The sequence below is a fragment of the Apiospora kogelbergensis genome (genome assembly GCF_038363985.1).
Source record: "Apiospora kogelbergensis strain CBS 113332 chromosome Unknown utg000003l_segment0_segment0, whole genome shotgun sequence".
Taxonomy (NCBI): domain Eukaryota; kingdom Fungi; phylum Ascomycota; class Sordariomycetes; order Amphisphaeriales; family Apiosporaceae; genus Apiospora; species Apiospora kogelbergensis.
Window position 1 is genome coordinate 1372746 of NW_027117420.1, and position 16491 is coordinate 1389236.

A 16491-nucleotide genomic window follows, 5' to 3' on the forward strand; every position below is an offset into this window, starting at 1 on the left:
AACACCATATCCAAACGACAACCTCAAACCCCGAAAAGCCCGACCCAACAAACATCAATGCCAATTACCTCCCCCAGCAGGTGGAAAGGAAACCAATGCTTCAACTATCGAAGATAGGCCCATAGGCAGGGATGCCTTGCTTTTCCAGGTCATACACCAGCTGTTTAGTCAGCTTTCCGTTACTAATCACGCCGATGGCCTCGGCGTTGAACTCTCGGTAAAGCCGGATGGCAATGGGCAGAAGGTCCACCCGGCCCTGCTTGGACGTATCAATGATCTCCGGGTTGGGATCCATCTTCCGCACGAGGTCCAGGACGCGGGGCCCGTAGGTGGTTTCCGGGTTCCGCGTCTGCCAGACGACACGCATGGCGGGGCGGTTGTCGTCCTCGATGAAGGAGAGGCAAGGTCCGATGCCCGAGCCCGTCGTCACGAGGACAATACGGGGGAACACCTTCATGACATAGCCAAAGCCGTAGATGGGCACGCCGCGCTTCCACAGGTAGCGCGGCGGGTCCGAGATGACGGACGAGGTCCAGTCTCCGGCCTTGGATACAATCATGGAGAATTGCGTCTCGGGGCTGTCGTACTTGTCTGTGAAGGCGGCAAAGCTGTGCCAGTCGCGCAGTGGGTGCTTCGAAACAGACAGACCCTGGCCGAAGACGACTGAGGTGTGGTTGAAGTGCAGCCGGATGGCGTGGCCCGACAGGTGCTCGGGGGTCACCTCGACGCGGCGCAGCAGAAGCCAGGGTTGGATGATGGCCAGCGTGCTGACCAGTAACATCCAAAAAGCCGGCGACGTGGCTAGGAACACACCCATGGATGGGCTCGCCCCAGACGCGATGGTCAGCACGAGGGCCCAGACGAGTGCGATTGTCAACCAGGAGGAGAAACGGTGGATAAACTCGAACCAGTCGTGCCGAATGATGCGAAAGTGAGGGTAAGCCACAAGGATCATGATGGTGAGCAGGGCCAGCACCGTGTACGCGATGACCAGTGCGGCCGTGTTCGCGGCCGTGCTCGTCGAGCGATGCACACACTCTTGGGTAAAGACGACGATGAATCCAATATACCACAGATAAGCGGCGACGCCGCAGCCACTGTGGACGCCGCCCAGATGGAAGATCTTGCAGGCGAGACGGCGGAGCCGGAGCGGTGCAGAGTGAGGGATGAGACAAAGAGTACGGAACAGCACGTTTACTATAAGCGGTTGACGTGCTAGACCAGAAGCCAGGAGGTTGGCTGCCACGGCATCAATCAAGATGCTGGAGTCAGCGCCTCTGACGGCAACGTAAACAAAGGTTGCGGCATTGACGAGGAACACCAGAGAGAAAAGGCGTCGGTAAGTGTTGAAAATACGGTATCGTATACCGGATAAGCGCTTTTCTTTGGGCCCAACCCATCTATCAGATGCCGCTCTGCGTACAACAGAGACGGCCGCCTGTTCTTTCTCGGGGTTTGTCACGGGTGGTTGAGCCAATGACATAGCTGAAGAAATAGGGGAAGCTGTGGTAGAAGACATGGTCGAAACTGGGTGGGAATAGTTTGATGTGGCGAGTGAGTGACTGCAAAGAACAGAACACGGTTCAAAGACAAATTCGAGAGAGATAAGAAAACTAATCTCGGACAGATAGACTCAAGATGTCCGCAGAAGACCATCGTCACCCTCTCCCATTTTTTCAGCTGAAGATAAAAATAGTAACCGGAAAACCACTTGAATGTCTAAAACCGATGGTGGTTGCAACTTTATTGATGGTTGCTCTGCACGTGAGCCACGCTGGCACAAAATGGAAAGGCCTTTGTTCTCATGCTGGACACCATGTGAGCCGCGTGTTTCAACTACTCGAGGTTCACAGCTTGCAGCGAATCCCGTAATGGCACTCCTCGTGATGGCTTCCATATGTGCAACCATCGGAGTATTCCTTCCAGCTCATACGCTCAGCGTGACCTGGGCAGAATGTGATAGTAAGCAGAAAGTTGGTGCACCCCGGCATCAAATTGATTCGCCCAAGTCGTGAAGGATTGTCTTACAAGCATTTTCAGATAAGACTCTGCCGCATCAGCTTCGATCCTCTCGGAATTTCGCTTCCGGATCCAGTTACCGTCCATCTGACAGAAGGCAGCAACATGGATGATGAGAGTGAATGTGAAAAGGTCGAATCACATAACTTCCTAGGTGACTCGGGAAGCAAAAATACTAAAGCGCAATTAAGATGTTAGACACAAGTCGCCTTCCACACACACACATACATATATATATACATTTGATTCTGTCCCTGGCTCGTCTAGAGATCCAGATATTTCTTTGACCTTAAGGATGTAGAGTCTCCCAACATGTCCAAACCCACTGCCCTTGACTTTGTGTCATTTGCCTTTGATGCACAGAGGGACTATGAAGCTACGAAGCCTTTGTTTATCGATGCCCAAGTCCCAGACCGCTCCCTCAATTCCATTCAAGCACGCTCTCTTGTGCGGAGGCTGGTCAGCGGCTTCAGGGCAGCGGGTCTAGGCAAAGGTGAAGGGGTCTTGGTCTCTGTCAGCAACAACGTATGTTGATGGCAGCCCTCCTGTACAAAGTATTGTTGTCAAACAGTTGCTAACGAATCCATAGTACTTGTATGCGGCACTCCTGTACGGCATCATCGGCTTCGGAGGCATAGCATGTGGCGTGAATGCGGCCTACAAGTTCGAGGAGCTGGACCACCTCACCCGCCAGTTCGAGCCCAAGTCCATCATTGCTACTCAAGAGTCCCTACCCACGGTGCTGGCAGTGGCACAGGCCAACAAAATCCCCATAAACCGAATATTTCTTCTGGATGACCTGGCGGCACCACTCGAGCCCATCTCCGTCACTTCCGACCAAGAATACAACCCAAGCCAAGCTAAGAGCAACTCGTCACTCGGAAACGACCGGGAAACAAGGAGCTTTACTGACCTGCTCCACCATGGCGAGTCGGACTGGATGAAACTCCACTCCGAGGAGGTTGTCAAGACCACCCCAGCCATTTTCTACCCGACCTCAGGCACCAGTGGCCTGCCCAAGCTGGCCATGCTGTCGCACCAGAACCTCATCGAGCAGCACCGCGCCATCTACCGGCCCGTGCCGTACGACGTCGTGCGCATGCTCTGCCTGCCCTGCTTCCACATGTTCGGCGCGGCTTGGCTAATGGCCTGCCCCCTTCGCTACGGCGAGCCGGCCTACATCATGCAGCGCTTCCACCTCGAGACGTACCTGCGCAACCTGTCCCGGTTCGGCGCCACCGAGGCCTACATCACGCCGCCCATTGTGCACATGCTGAACAAGACCTCCCTGCCCGTGAGGGAGCTGATGAGCACGGTGCGCTGGACAGGTGTCGGCGGCGCCCCTATCGACGCCGGGGCGCTGCGCAGGTTCCAACAAGCGGCCTTGCAGCCCTGCACAACTCTGTCTCAGGTATGGGGGAATGACCGAGATTGGCATCGCCTGCCTGTTCCATTACGGCGACAAGGACGTCGACTTGGCCGCCGTGGGACGACTGCAACCGGGCTACCACATCAAGCTCGTCGACCCCGAGACCGGTCGCGAGGTTGCTGCCGAGGAGCAAGTCCCCGCTGAGCTGCTCGTACGGTCGCCCAACATCATGATGGGCTACAAGGCCACGCCGTCCCCACGGGAGGAAGGTAGTGCTTGGTTTCCCACAGGAGATCTTGTCGAAGTCCGGAACGGCAGGTTCTACATTGTGGGCCGGAATAAGGAGTTGATTAAAACCAGGGGGTAAGTAGCATGTGCTACCAATAATCAACCCCCTCTCCCTTTTCTCCTTCTCGCCATGTCAACGACAGAAAAGCCATTTCCAATTACTGACACAAATCACAGATGGCAAGTGGCGCCGGCGGAAGTCGAAGGTGTCATCATGCAACACCCAGGTGTCAGCGACTGCGCCGTCGTCGGCGTGTCATCGTCCGACGGGACGACCGAAGTGCCGCGCGCATACGTGATCCGCAAGGATCCGGGCGCCGCAGCCGGGGTCACCTGCGACGACGTTTACAACATAGTGAAAACTTCGTTGGCGAGCTACAAGCGGCTGGAGGGCGGCGTCGTCTTTGTCGACACGATCCCGCGCACCGCCAGCGGTAAGACCCAGCGCTTCAAGTTGGTCGGGATGGCAGCAGCGAGCAGCGACGGCGCCAAACCCGCGGAGAAGAAGCTATCTTTGGCTGAGTGGGCTCGGAAAGCGGCTTGGAAATTCGTGTCGACGGTCAAGCAGATGCTCTGAGCATAAGTTTCCTTTTGGGGCGTTCTTATTTCGTATTATGTCGGCGTTGAAGTCAATTCAACACCGGTAATACTGTATTATCACTATGTCTTCCCTCAATAGATTTTGGTCAGATCTCACATTGTATTGGTCTCCCCGTTTTGGGAATGTCGAGTCTTGATCGGTTCCAGTCGACGCTGGCAACTGTGCCAGGAGTAGCATGGGCTGGTTCCTTTACGAATACGTCTGCTGCTGCTGATAGGAAAATCTTATTATGGGATGCGTGCGTATGTACAATCGTCCCTGAAACGAAACTGACGGACCTGTAGCGTGCATGGATGTCAGATTAAACAATTTACTGTATTGTGCCACGCCTTTTGTGTTGTGACGGCCATGAGCTTCTTCACGGTCTGATGTCAGAACACTAACGAACACAAACAACAACTAGGTCCGTCCCTGGACACCGAAGTCTATTTCCCACAGTAGCAATGTTTTAGTCGATCTTTTCGTCTGTTGCAGCATCTGGTTTTGCAAATGCCTAGGCATGTTGGCGGGCTTGTTTCACGGGGGTGGGCTGATGTCGTAACTATATGCGAGCTGATACGTATATATGGAATGTTGGGCGCCAGGCGATTGCATTAAGTACCCGGGTTCTACAAAGCTGAATGGTTATCTATCATCGTTCAGCAAGATGGAGATCAAGCGCCAAGGTAGATGGTTGAACGCCTTCGTGAGATTCAGCTTCCAGGCCGCTGACACATTCGCCATTCTATGGAGATTGGTCCCCAAGACGTTGCTCAGTGGCGTGCTTTGTGGTTGGGTCATCTCACGTATCGGGTTACCCCCGAATTCGAATGCAGTGCTCCGCGAGATCTCAACTCATTTCTATCTATACTCGACCGCCCTGGTCTTCGTCGTGTTGGCTTTTGATGCCTTGGTCATCTATCCGCGGACACGAGACCCGCTTCGAGCCCTCCCCAACACCACAGTAAGGAGCAGACCGATGAAGGCGACGATGGATTGATGGCTGAAAACTCTTTCACTTTGCAGAGATGTTCTAGTATGATAGTCGAGTCTCCCCGCGGCAAGTCCGCGCTGGCCGCCATGAAAGACTACCCGGATGCCCCACTGATTCGCATCCAGGGCCGCCACGCAGTCTTATGCGCCGGCCACGATGCCCTTCGTGACATCCTCAACACCCATGCCGCCGACTTCGAGAAGCCGCGGCCCATACGATCGTTCTTGGCCCGGCCGCTGGGCTGGGGTGTCATTGTCAACGAAGGCCCGCTGCACCACCGCCAGCGGCGGATCCTAAACCCCGCCTTTCACATAGGGAAGATTCGGATGCTGTATGGTCTGATGTGGGCGAAAGTGTTGATCTTCGCTCAGAAGCTGGCCGACATCCTGAGCGAGGCTCCGATACAGACCAGTGATGGCTGGGTCGAAGTTGAGATAGCTGAGCTGGCCAGGTGCGTACTCCCTCGTGTCTCTCTCAACGGCCGCCGTGGACCCTGTCCCTCATGCGGCAGATCCTGTTACTGACGATCTATTTGTATTGGGCTAGCCGCCTCACGCTGGACATCATCGGGCCAGCGGCCATGGGTCGCGACTTTCAGTCAATGACTACCGACGGGAGCAACATCTCGGACGCCTACCAGGAACTCCTCAGACCTTCATTCGGCCGCATGATCTTTGCCGGGGTTAACTTCATGCTTCCCCAGTGGATAGTCCAATGGCTGCCGCTCAGTTCGAATCGCATATTGAACGAAATAAGCACCTTCCTGAAACAGACATGTGGCGATATTCTCGCAGACAAGAAGCGTGAGATTGCCGAAGGAAAAAAGGCGCTGCCAGACTACAGCATCCTGAAACGGATTATTGAAACGGGCGGATTGACAGACGACGAGACCAAGGATCAAATGCTGACTTTCTTGGCTGCCGGGGTGGGTAGTCCTCTGGGCTTGACTACGCCCAACCCTGCTGGCAAATCGAGCATAATCACTGACGTGAACGCAGCACGAAACCACGGCCGGCGCATTGACATGGGCTTGCTACCTCTGCGCCATGTATCCGGATATCCAGCGCAAGCTGCGCGCCGAGATCCACGCGCGCCTTGAGTACGTCGGCGGGGGCCGCCCGAGGGCATCTTCTGGGACGTGCTCGAGTCGATGCCGTACCTGAACGGCTTTTGCGAGGAGGTGCTGCGACTGTATCCCACGGTGCCCGTGACGGTGCGCGAGGCGCAGCGCGAGACCTGCGTGGCGGGCCAGCGCGTTCCCCGGGGCACGCTCTTCCTGCTAGTTCCCTACGCGACCAACCGCAATCCCGCCGCCTGGGGCGCCGACGCCGACAAGCTAGTGCCCGAGCGCTGGATCGATACCGACCCGCGGACGGGAGCCGCACGACCCAACAAGACGGGCGGCACCACGAGCAACTTCGCGAGCCTCACGTTCCTGCATGGACCCCGCGCCTGCATCGGGCAGGACTTCGCGAAGGCTGAGCTCCGATGTGCGGTCGCGGGCCTCGTCGGTGGCTTCGAGGTCAGGCTCAGGCCCGACCAGGAGGAGCCTAGGATCTCTGGTGTCATTACGGCCAAGGCGGAAGGAGGGATGCGACTGCTCTTCAGGAAGGCTGCTGCAGACGAAGTGGAGGTGTGAGTGGCCGGATGTTATCCGGTGTGACTGAAGGATCCGGATGCAACGTACAGGGATGGGGGTGGAGAGAAATTGGACACTGCTACATACTTGTACATATATTACTTCTAACTATGGGTATCTTTTATCGCTGAATGTCTAATAACATTATCATTATCTAAAGAAACCACTCGTCTCTGACCCCCACCTCATTTCCATCCGTAGCCACTCCGGTTGCTGATCTTGAAGCCGCGCGGGGAGCGCGTCTGGAAAACGCCCTCGGGGTCGTACTTGGCGGCCGCGTCCATGATCCTCTGCACGTTCTCCTCGCCGTAGCTGGCGAGCGGGTCCTGGTAGTCGTAGGCGTAGTTGATGTACTGCCACTGGACGGCGGCGTCGACGCTGGCCGCGAACTCCATGGTGCCGTCGCCCCATTTGCGCATCTGCTCGCGCGCCACGCGCTCCTGCTCCTCGCCGTTGACGGCCAGGGTGAACAGCAGCATGATGACGTTCTCGGGCTCGCGGCTCAGGCCCAGCACGTTGCCGCCCCGCTCCTCGCTGTGCTGGCTCAGGATGGTCGGGATCGACTGGAACATGGCCTGCGTGATGAAGTCGCCGTCGGGGGACTGCGCCGCCATGAAGTCGCACAGCTCGTCGTGCAGCTCGAGCACCTTCTCGTAGACGCGGCGGTCGTTCTTGATGGTGCCCGTCCACCAGATGTCGCGGTAGCCCGCCGGCTGTTCCAGCTCGTCGGTGAGTTGTTTGTGCGTCGCGGTGCGGATGGTGCTCGACAGGTTGCCCGACATGCCCAGGAACTTGTCGAAAGCGGGCGGGGCCGCGTGGCCTTCGGTGTCGACCAGGCTGGTGATGATGACGGTGTCCTTGAGCGCGGGCTGGTACGTCCAGAAGACGATGGCCGAGTCGTTGATGGCCTTGTCGTGGTTGTCCACCCAGCTCACGTGCGCATCTATGGTCTGCTGCGTCGCCGTCTTGTTCCACTGCACCACGCCGCCCCAGAGCGGCGGCGCCTCGAAGGCTTGCATGTCGAAGCGGGTGACGATGCCGAAGTTGGACTGGCCACCCTTCATCGCTTGGTGCAGGTCCGAGTTGTCGGTGGCGTTGGCATTGATGATGGTACTAATTGGCAAAGTCAGTTTTCCATTCTCTGCTGAATGGCGAGGAAAGCGCGCCTACCCGTTGGCAAGAACAACCTCAAAGTTGACGACGTTGTCGCATGCGAAACCCTTGCGTGCCGAGTAAAAGGAGTTGCCGCCGCCGTTAAGGAAGCCAGCGACGCCGACCGTGGAAGCTCGGCCGCCCGGCACGGTCATGCCGTGAGGTTCCAGAGCCCCGTAGACTCCGCCCCATCGAGAACCTGGTGATATGCGAGCCACCTTCTTCTCCTCGTCATAAATGGTCCCGTTCATCAGACCCAAGTCGATGGTTACACCATCCTCAACTGCGCACTTCTGTTAGCCAACTTGATAGTTTACGACGCATGACGCGGCGAACCTACTGTTGTTTGCCGGCCAGATGAAGTGGCCACCACTGCGGACAGCAAATTCGCAAGATGTCTCTTTTACCAAGGTAGTCACGGCGAGGGCGACCTCCTCGGGTGTCGTCGGTTGAACCTATTTCATCCAAATCGTGAGTACAGAAGCCATCAGGGGTGGTAAGTCACCAGATGTACTTACGATGCACCATGGCGTCAACTGTGACGTGAGAGACCAGTACGTCAATGTCCGGTTCTGGTAGGCCTCGGACTCTGGCGTGAGGACATTCGCGATGCCGGCTTTTGACAGGGCAGAGCACTTATCGAGGGTGTCAGCTGGGCAAACGGGCAGTGGGAGGTTCGCAACAAACAAGTGCGATGCAGGTGGACTTACACAGCCGCATGCACTGTTTGCCAAGGCTGACGTGGGGGAAGCGAGGACAGCTGCCGCCGTAAGCAGGGCAGCAGGGGACTTTTGTGACAGCTTCATCTCTTTGGCTTGGCGAGGCGCAGGATTGATGGCCTGATATTGATAGACGTGGACGAAGCACTTCGAGTTTGGACCTTTTCCTTGGGAGCAGAGTGCCCTTTTCTACTGGTCGACGGAGGGCATCGCTATGCAGGCCTCGGCTAAGCTCGTTCGCCAATCTCGCCACGAGGAGGATCTACATGCATAATTGCCAGACTTCGGTCGAGATCCTGGATTGAGCCCCCGCTCCACCACAATATCGGGGAATCTTCATGCGGTCCTACCGTGGCAGTCCGGACTGTCCAATCCGGCTCGAGCACCTTGCTGTGCCGCCTCCGCTTCGGGCGTCTAGGGGATAATGCCGTGACATGGGTCTTTCCCCAAAACCACCCGCCAAGGCGAGCGGGCGCAAGGGCGGTATGCAGAGTTGAAATAAGGATAAACGCGTATGGAAGAGATTCCCACCTTCCTTCGTCTTCACCCCCGATGCGGTGCACTGTCCTGTCCTGTCCTTGTCGTGCCATCTCCGCACATCCGCATACTATGTAGTATTGCGGCCCGGACCCATGGCGGCCCCAACTGCCAAGCGGATGGAAAATTACAGACTATGTAACTCTAAATCGGAAATAGGAAAGCCTGCCGGCGCTCTGTGCTGTGCCGTAGGGCTAAGTGGAGTTTGGGCCTAGAACAAAACGGGAAGAGGAGAAACCTCGAGTCTGCGGCAGTCTGGGACTCTGTGTGCGAGTCGCAGGTCGTTGGTCTGCCATCGATGGCCATCCCTGTGCATACCATGTCACGATAGGTCGTAGTCGGGAAGACTTCAAACAACCGGGAACAAAAGATCCCTCCCGAGCATGGCGAGTCAGGTGTCCCGATCTGGCGGCCTGAACGTAAGTAGGATATAACAGAAGCCCGCATGCCGGGATGTGTCATCCTTCGGCGTTTTAGGTATGTGCCTTTGCATATATGCCCACACATGGGAGCGCAGTGTTGAAAAGATTGCCTGATAAATAGGTCTGGCGCCTGGATCCTCCGCGCAGCGCACGTCGTTCGTGTATCTCCATCTCGCTCTCTGTCGTTTCCTCTCCCCAGAAGACAGAAGACAACATGCCGTTCGACGTCAATGGCACCATCACCATCATGCCGCCGCCCGAGGGGTATGTAGTCAATTTCGCCGACCCACCGCAAGACGGAGTCACCGCAATGTGGACCGTCTGCATCATTGAGAACATTCTGGCTGTGCTCTTTCTCGCCCAGCGTTTTTTACACCAAGATCTTCATCGTAAGAAAGTTCCAGGTGGAAGATGGTGAATATGCCCTCTAAAAGTCGCGCCGCCCTGCTGCGGAAGGGGACGAAACAGTATCCGAGAGTCTGCTGACACTTCCCTTTTCTTCTCCAGTTACTGTACTTATCGCTTGGGTAACCTCGGTTGCGACCCAGGGCCATCTGTTACGCCTTTGGTATGTCAAGGCCGTGGGTGTGCACGCCTTCGAGATGCCCCTTGAGAGATACATCTACTTTTCCAAAGTGAGTGGCTAACCCCTATTTGGGTTACCCATATTCTTGCATAATCTTCTTTACTGTTGTAACCTTACTGACAAAGACCCGTTTACTCAGCTTATATTCTCGGCGCCGCTCGTCTATACCGTCACCGTTGGCGCAGCAAAGGCCACCTTGTGCCTATTCTACCGTCGTATCAACCCGGTCAGGTCGTTTCAAATCGGGGTTTGGATACTTTGTTTCGTCTGCGTCGGCTCCTCCGCCGCCATCTGTTTCAGTCTCTTGTTCGCCTGCAAGCCCTTAGCGGCCAGCTGGGACCCCTTACTCGCAGATACCGCGGTATGTCTCGATCGACCGGCGATATACGTGGCCACGGCTGCTATAGGGGTATTTACGGATGTGTGTCTGCTGGCGTTTCCCATACCTACGGTGGTAGGGCTGAAGATCAAGCTGAGGCAAAAGGTTGCGCTCATTGGTCTGTTTGTCGTTGGTTCTATGTAAGCAAAAGCCCGCCTCCTTCTGCTCTGGGTGGCGACCAGTGACAACTGACACCCGCACAGCACCATGATAACGTCGATCGTGCGGCTCATCATCTTACTTCCAAGTCTTTCGAACCCAGACCAAACCTATGCCTTGAGGAGTGGCACCTTGTGGATGTATGGAAAGAAACACCGATAACGTTACTTATGATGTTCATCTACTAACCCACGCTCTACCTCATTCTTTTAGTTGCATCGAGTCCAACCTCCTCATCATGTGTTGTTGCCTCCCCACTCTGCGCCAGTTCTTCAGGCACATTGCGCCGAACTGGATTGGCGAGACCAAAGGCTCGACGGCAGACTCGGGCGACAAGTTCAAGGTCTACGCAATGCGGACGTTTGGCAGCGGGCCCGCCAGGCCCCGGCGCAAGTCGCAAATGGACACGCTCATGCGGACGCAAGGGACCCGGATCGACGACACCGACGACTACGACTACCACAAAAATACCAACGCCAACAGCATGGATGCGAACATGGTGGGGCGGGAGTGGGAAAACGATGCTCGTTTCGGCAGGGTCACAGACATCCGGGGAGGTAGGGACGACCAATCTCTTGAGGGGGAGACGGTGCTTTTAAGGGGGACTTCGAGAGTGACAAGGAGATTCTAAGGTCTAGAACCGTCAAGGTTGAGGTTTCATATTAGTCAACTAATTTGTCCTCTTCAACTATATAGACGGGACGATTTTTTAATTAGCGTGAATTAATTACTACCTCTATTTTGTCAGAATCACCGTTACGATATTAAACCTTCGACGCGGCCTTGCAGCGTCGTGATTTAGCACTTTCATATCAAAATAAGTATAGTAGTCGCGATGTACAACCAGAAGAATGTTGACGTTTGGACCCTTTGCCACCCCGGCTCTTGAATCTACGGCCAGACGATCTCAATCGTGGCTGCAACAAAGGGGCGGCATCTTCTTCGTCAGTGGCAAGCCAGAAGCCGGAAGGTCGGTCCTGATGAGAACGATCAGCGATCATGAGAGCTTCCACTGTCTGCTGGCTACTACGTCGAATGAGTCACGAACCATTGTAGCGGTGTTCCTCTTCTGGGACACTGGAAGTGACCACAAAAGTTCTTCGGGGTTTTATTTGAAGTCACCTTTGTTCGTTTCTCACTCAAGCACCGGACTTAATACATAAATTGTTCTCAAACGAGTGGGCGGAAACGGATCATTTTTCCGGTCACCTTTGGACATATAACCATGATCAGGAAATACCAATGCTGTCTTCGAGAAACTGCTGAGTTCGGAGCTAATGTATCGTAAGCGTAAATACGTCTTTTTCATCGATGGCCTGAACGAGCTGGAAGGTGGCCACCACCTCATGGTGGAGCGAATCAGATCATAGTCGGCCACTGGGAGCACCAGTCTCAGGACAAGTGTCTCCAGCAGAGAGTGGGATGTGCTAACTGCTGGATTATCAGATTGTACGAGTCTCTAGCTACACATACTGACGTACGGGGGCATGCGTCGATGAGCTTTGGACACATTAACGGGCAACACTGACTTCAAACGCTTTGAGGTCTCTAACGAAACGCCTAATTCTTTTGTGAGAGACCTGGTAGCTACACCAAGCAGAAGGGGCACTTGAGGACGAGTCTGGTCCTCCGGCTGCTACAAAACGGTCTATCTAACAACGACGAGCTAAAACACCTTTAAAAGAAGCTCGATGTTCTGCCAACAGAGCTTAAGGACCTTTTCGAGCACATAATTACTTTAGTAAGGAGCGACGAGGGGGCCTACACTTTCAAGATGATACATTTTGTTTTGGGGGCTTCTTCTATCTTCCCTCCTCCCCTACCGGAACGAGCTAGCGAACGGGACTAATGGCCCAACCCATCGTTCTATAGAACAATTAAGCATTATATTCCCAAAAATCATGACTTGAACTGTAACGCTAGTCAGCTTGTTGCTATATTAGCCGGCAGTAATTGCCGAGCGCATTCGGCTCTGCGTCACTCATGAGTCGTGACTATCTCTCGTCTCTCCTATTAAGTAAATGGCTTGGTAAGAAACGAGCGTTCGGACCAGAACCAGGAGGTAAGTTGTATACAAAGCAAAATAGTTATCTGCGAGGATTCCTAAAGATTTAATAGGATGCTGGGATATTTGAATAGGGTTGGGAAGATGTATTGAGTATAATGCTTCGACTCGTCTATAGTTCCAGATCCACAGGTTCGTCTCACGCTATTCTTGTTGCTTCTTTCCCCACGGCTAATATTCAAGCTGGAACCCTGTCTCAAATATGTAACTCTTAACTCCACCGTGCTTCAACAATACACTCAAGGCTTCTGTGCTGCAGTCACAAGATTTAATCAAACTGAGGGTCTAACTGCGACGCCATCTAACAAACAGAGCTCACCTATGATTTCAAGCAGTAGTCGGCTGTTGTGCTAGAACCATCATTCGTGGATTTGGGAAAGTCTATAAAACAATGCATCTCGCCCTGTAGACGATGTCTGATTCCTTCTCCAACCGAATTCATATTACGAACCCCGGGGCCCGAACTACAGTACACTTTGGCCAACCTCATCGCAGGCCGCGGCTTGCTCATCCCGGACGGAGGGAGATGAGCACAAGCAGGCCCGCGGAGTTGTGTGTTGCTGTGTGGGTATAACATGCTTATGTAGGCAGATAAATAGTGGATTACTGACACCTCCAACACGGGTAACAAAGGCTGTATACACCCGGGTATTGCCCATGCAAAAGCAGCGTCGCGACATTAGCCGAAGCCTACGATGACTGACGTTGAAGTGGCGTGATGCAAGCTGATAGGGCTGTTACTGCAGGTTTCATCAGAAGCTAGTTTCCGAGATTATGCCAAACCGTCCGCACCCTGCCCGCTGTTGTGCTCTCATCACGGGACTTGGCAGGTGAGGAGGCCTCTTACCGAACACGCCTAGGGGCGGATTGGCTGAAGTCGCCCCAAACTCTATATTCGCTACTCTCCTAGTCACTAGTCTCTCTTGCTTGAGCAGCGTGCAGGCGTGGATGAGCCGCTATACAGACCCGGAAGTATGTTTCTCGCTTGGGACGAACTCTATGCCAACCCGTCAGCTCGGGCTCCGCAGTACTTGCGACCATCCAGCCAATGCCATGCAACAAACAGACAAGCGGGCAACGGCTAGTGACACATCCCTCGCATTCGAAAGAGCAACCTCCAAGGAGCCTCTCCGACGGCTATGCGGTTCCGGGCAGGAGTTGGAGAGTGCGCGCTCCAGGCAGCCAGGACCGCTCAGCAGCCTCCGACTATTTGGACATGTCCCCCAACTCTCCCCACAGATGGCGATCCGTCTCCCATCATGACCACAGGCGACAGGATATGGGCGACCGGCACCCGACGTCAGTATCGAGATTGGGTTGATCAACCCCAAAGATCTCGTTATCCCATTACCCCGGACCCGACGTGATCCCCCCGCCTATAGCGCACTAGCCCACACGCCCCAGTCCCGCCGATCTGGACTCCTTCCGCCAGACAGGAAAACGAACCGGAAAAGCTTGTCCTCTCGAGTGGGCAAGCTGAGTTCTAGGCTAACGACACAAACTGGGAGCTACAAGCCAGGATCCAGACTGACGCCACACCGTACCACCACGCCTAAGGTCTGGCCGTAGGGTAACGGGCCAGCTATGACATTTGGCTAGGTCATACATAATGGGTTGTTGGCTGGGCTTAGTATTAGCAGCCCTTTACGCGCACCAAGCACGCCCGTTTCACGGTGTCTTTGGGCCATTTGTTAATAGCTGACGAGCTGAGGCGAAACTACCTTGCCTCGTTCTCTCTTCCTTGTGTGTCTGGAGTCCTTTCCACCAGTATTCCAACCTCGAGACTCATCTATGGAGAAAGGCCGAATCGATCACCCCATTCGCTTTTCCATCATGTAATCGTCTCCTTGCATGCACCTCAATGAAGCGACTACCATCACCACCGCACACCTGCAGGAGTCAGTAACAATAATGGCCTCCATAGATTACAACGGCCCTGGGCCGCCCAAGGGCTTCCTGGTGCCGCCGTGGTACCAGGAGCAGAAGCCTTCATTGGAGGAGATGAACATCATCAGCATTATCTGGGGATTCTCGCTGGCCTGCGCCGGCTTCACCTTCGTCAAGGCAATCCGGCAGACCTGGTGCTGCCTTTACCGATGGCACCGCCGACGGCGGCACGAACAGCAACGGCAACAAGAACAAGAACAAGTCCACGGGCAGGAGTCGCGAGGACAGCTGCGACGGGTGACGAGTAAGCGTAGCAGCACAGGGCAGAGCTACTACACGCGGCCCACCCGCGTCCTCATCCTCAACGGCTACCTGGCCATGGTGTGGGCCGAATGGCTCGTGAGCGTGGCCTTTGGGATCCTGTCCTGGTTCTATCTGAACCCAAACCTGGTAGTACGGGGCTCGTTCTGGGTCTTCTTCGGGTTCTTGTGCTTGTGGACGGTGCAGATGCAGTGCATCCTGCAGATCCTAGTGAACCGCGTCTCTCTCCTGCTGCTGACGGGCTCGGATAGGCGGTGCGCGTCACGCCTCAAGTGGGGAGTCGCGGCCTTCGTGGGCGTCATCAACGTCAGCTGCTTCGTCGTCTGGATCCCCCGCGCGCCTCCAGATCTCACCCGAGTGGATAAAGGCCAACAAGATCTGGGATCGCACCGAGAAGGCTTTCTTCGCCATTGCCGACATCGCCCTCAACCTGCTGTTTCTCTATCTTGTCCGCACCAAACTCATCGGCAACGGTCTGCAAAAGTACCGCCGACTGTTCTGGACCAACAGCGTCGCCGTGTTCTTCTCGGTGTCCCTTGATGTTAGTTGCCATGATCGATCTCATCGAGCTATCTATCTGCCAATTGCTGTTGGGATGTGGCCAATGCTGACATTTCTCGACTTTCGCCAGGTCATCTTGATCGGCGTAATGTCCCTACAGGACGACGCCGTCTACCTCCAGTTCCACCCCCTCGTCTACCTGCTTAAACTACACATCGAGATGAACCTAGCCGAGCTGCTCGCCAAAATCGTGCGGGCGAGCAACAAGCTCAATGACTGCGACAGCGGCGGCACCAACAGCGGCGGCAGTGGCGCCTGGGCCAGCGGGCAGCAGATGAAGCAAGCCGTCGCCATCGACTTCGATATCTACTCCGACCGCAGCAACACGACCGCGGACGGCGGGGGCAGTGTCCTTGGTCCCTGTACCACGAGCGGTACTACCGGAAGCGCATTACCGTCCTACCCGCCGGGTGTTCGGAGAACCAATAGTAACAGTCACAACAACCACGGCCTAGACATGGAACTAGATCTCAACATAGCGCCAGACGAGTGCTACGATGACCGGTGTGGGATACACCGTCTTTCGCGAAGTTGGGGTAAAGGAAGCACGGAGGAGGATCGAAGTATTATGAACGAAGCAAGACGGCTTGGTGTTGGAACAAACATGGATACCAACTTGAGGGGAGGCGGTAGACCCAGTGTCGAACGGCATTCCTCAAGCAGTGTATTGATGAAAGTTTCGTCCGAAGATTCATGAAATCGGAGTTTTAAAAGGGGCGATTCAGCGAGGAGTTTAGGGGGAAATGAATGACGTAAACAGCATGACCAAATCGATTTTATGATTAGAAGAACAATATTAAGCCGACTCAGCCAG

General features: G+C 55.0%; 6 protein-coding genes across 6 annotated transcripts; 4 read left to right on the forward strand and 2 right to left on the reverse strand.

The window, feature by feature from the left end:
- Window positions 1-100: 100 nt before the first annotated feature.
- Window positions 101-1519, reverse strand: PG998_005178 (integral membrane protein TmpA; the record flags this gene model as incomplete). The annotated part of the gene is made up of 1 exon (XM_066871996.1): window positions 101-1519. The coding sequence occupies one exon, from the start codon at window positions 1517-1519 to the stop codon at window positions 101-103; it is 1419 nt and encodes a 472-aa protein (XP_066732093.1).
- An 812-nt stretch (window positions 1520-2331) lies between these two features.
- PG998_005179 (uncharacterized protein) lies at window positions 2332-4253 on the forward strand (the record flags this gene model as incomplete). Its single annotated transcript, XM_066871997.1, is given in 4 exon segments — window positions 2332-2544; window positions 2609-3430; window positions 3450-3751; window positions 3854-4253. The coding sequence occupies 4 exon segments, from the start codon at window positions 2332-2334 to the stop codon at window positions 4251-4253; spliced, it is 1737 nt and encodes a 578-aa protein (XP_066732094.1).
- A 670-nt stretch (window positions 4254-4923) lies between these two features.
- PG998_005180 (cytochrome P450 monooxygenase) lies at window positions 4924-6889 on the forward strand (the record flags this gene model as incomplete). The annotated part of the gene is made up of 5 exons (XM_066871998.1): window positions 4924-5220; window positions 5283-5701; window positions 5797-6175; window positions 6249-6353; window positions 6374-6889. 5 exons carry the CDS (start codon window positions 4924-4926, stop codon window positions 6887-6889), a joined length of 1716 nt encoding a protein of 571 aa, XP_066732095.1.
- A 185-nt stretch (window positions 6890-7074) lies between these two features.
- Window positions 7075-8847, reverse strand: PG998_005181 (FAD-binding domain-containing protein; the record flags this gene model as incomplete). Its single annotated transcript, XM_066871999.1, has 5 exons — window positions 7075-8002; window positions 8060-8324; window positions 8382-8496; window positions 8560-8676; window positions 8752-8847. 5 exons carry the CDS (start codon window positions 8845-8847, stop codon window positions 7075-7077), a joined length of 1521 nt encoding a protein of 506 aa, XP_066732096.1.
- Window positions 8848-9933: 1086 nt separating this feature from the next.
- Window positions 9934-11474, forward strand: PG998_005182 (uncharacterized protein; the record flags this gene model as incomplete). Its single annotated transcript, XM_066872000.1, has 5 exons — window positions 9934-10108; window positions 10227-10354; window positions 10445-10824; window positions 10888-10983; window positions 11057-11474. 5 exons carry the CDS (start codon window positions 9934-9936, stop codon window positions 11472-11474), a joined length of 1197 nt encoding a protein of 398 aa, XP_066732097.1.
- A 3345-nt stretch (window positions 11475-14819) lies between these two features.
- PG998_005183 (uncharacterized protein) lies at window positions 14820-16374 on the forward strand (the record flags this gene model as incomplete). Its single annotated transcript, XM_066872001.1, has 3 exons — window positions 14820-15422; window positions 15463-15657; window positions 15748-16374. 3 exons carry the CDS (start codon window positions 14820-14822, stop codon window positions 16372-16374), a joined length of 1425 nt encoding a protein of 474 aa, XP_066732098.1.
- Window positions 16375-16491: the final 117 nt, after the last annotated feature.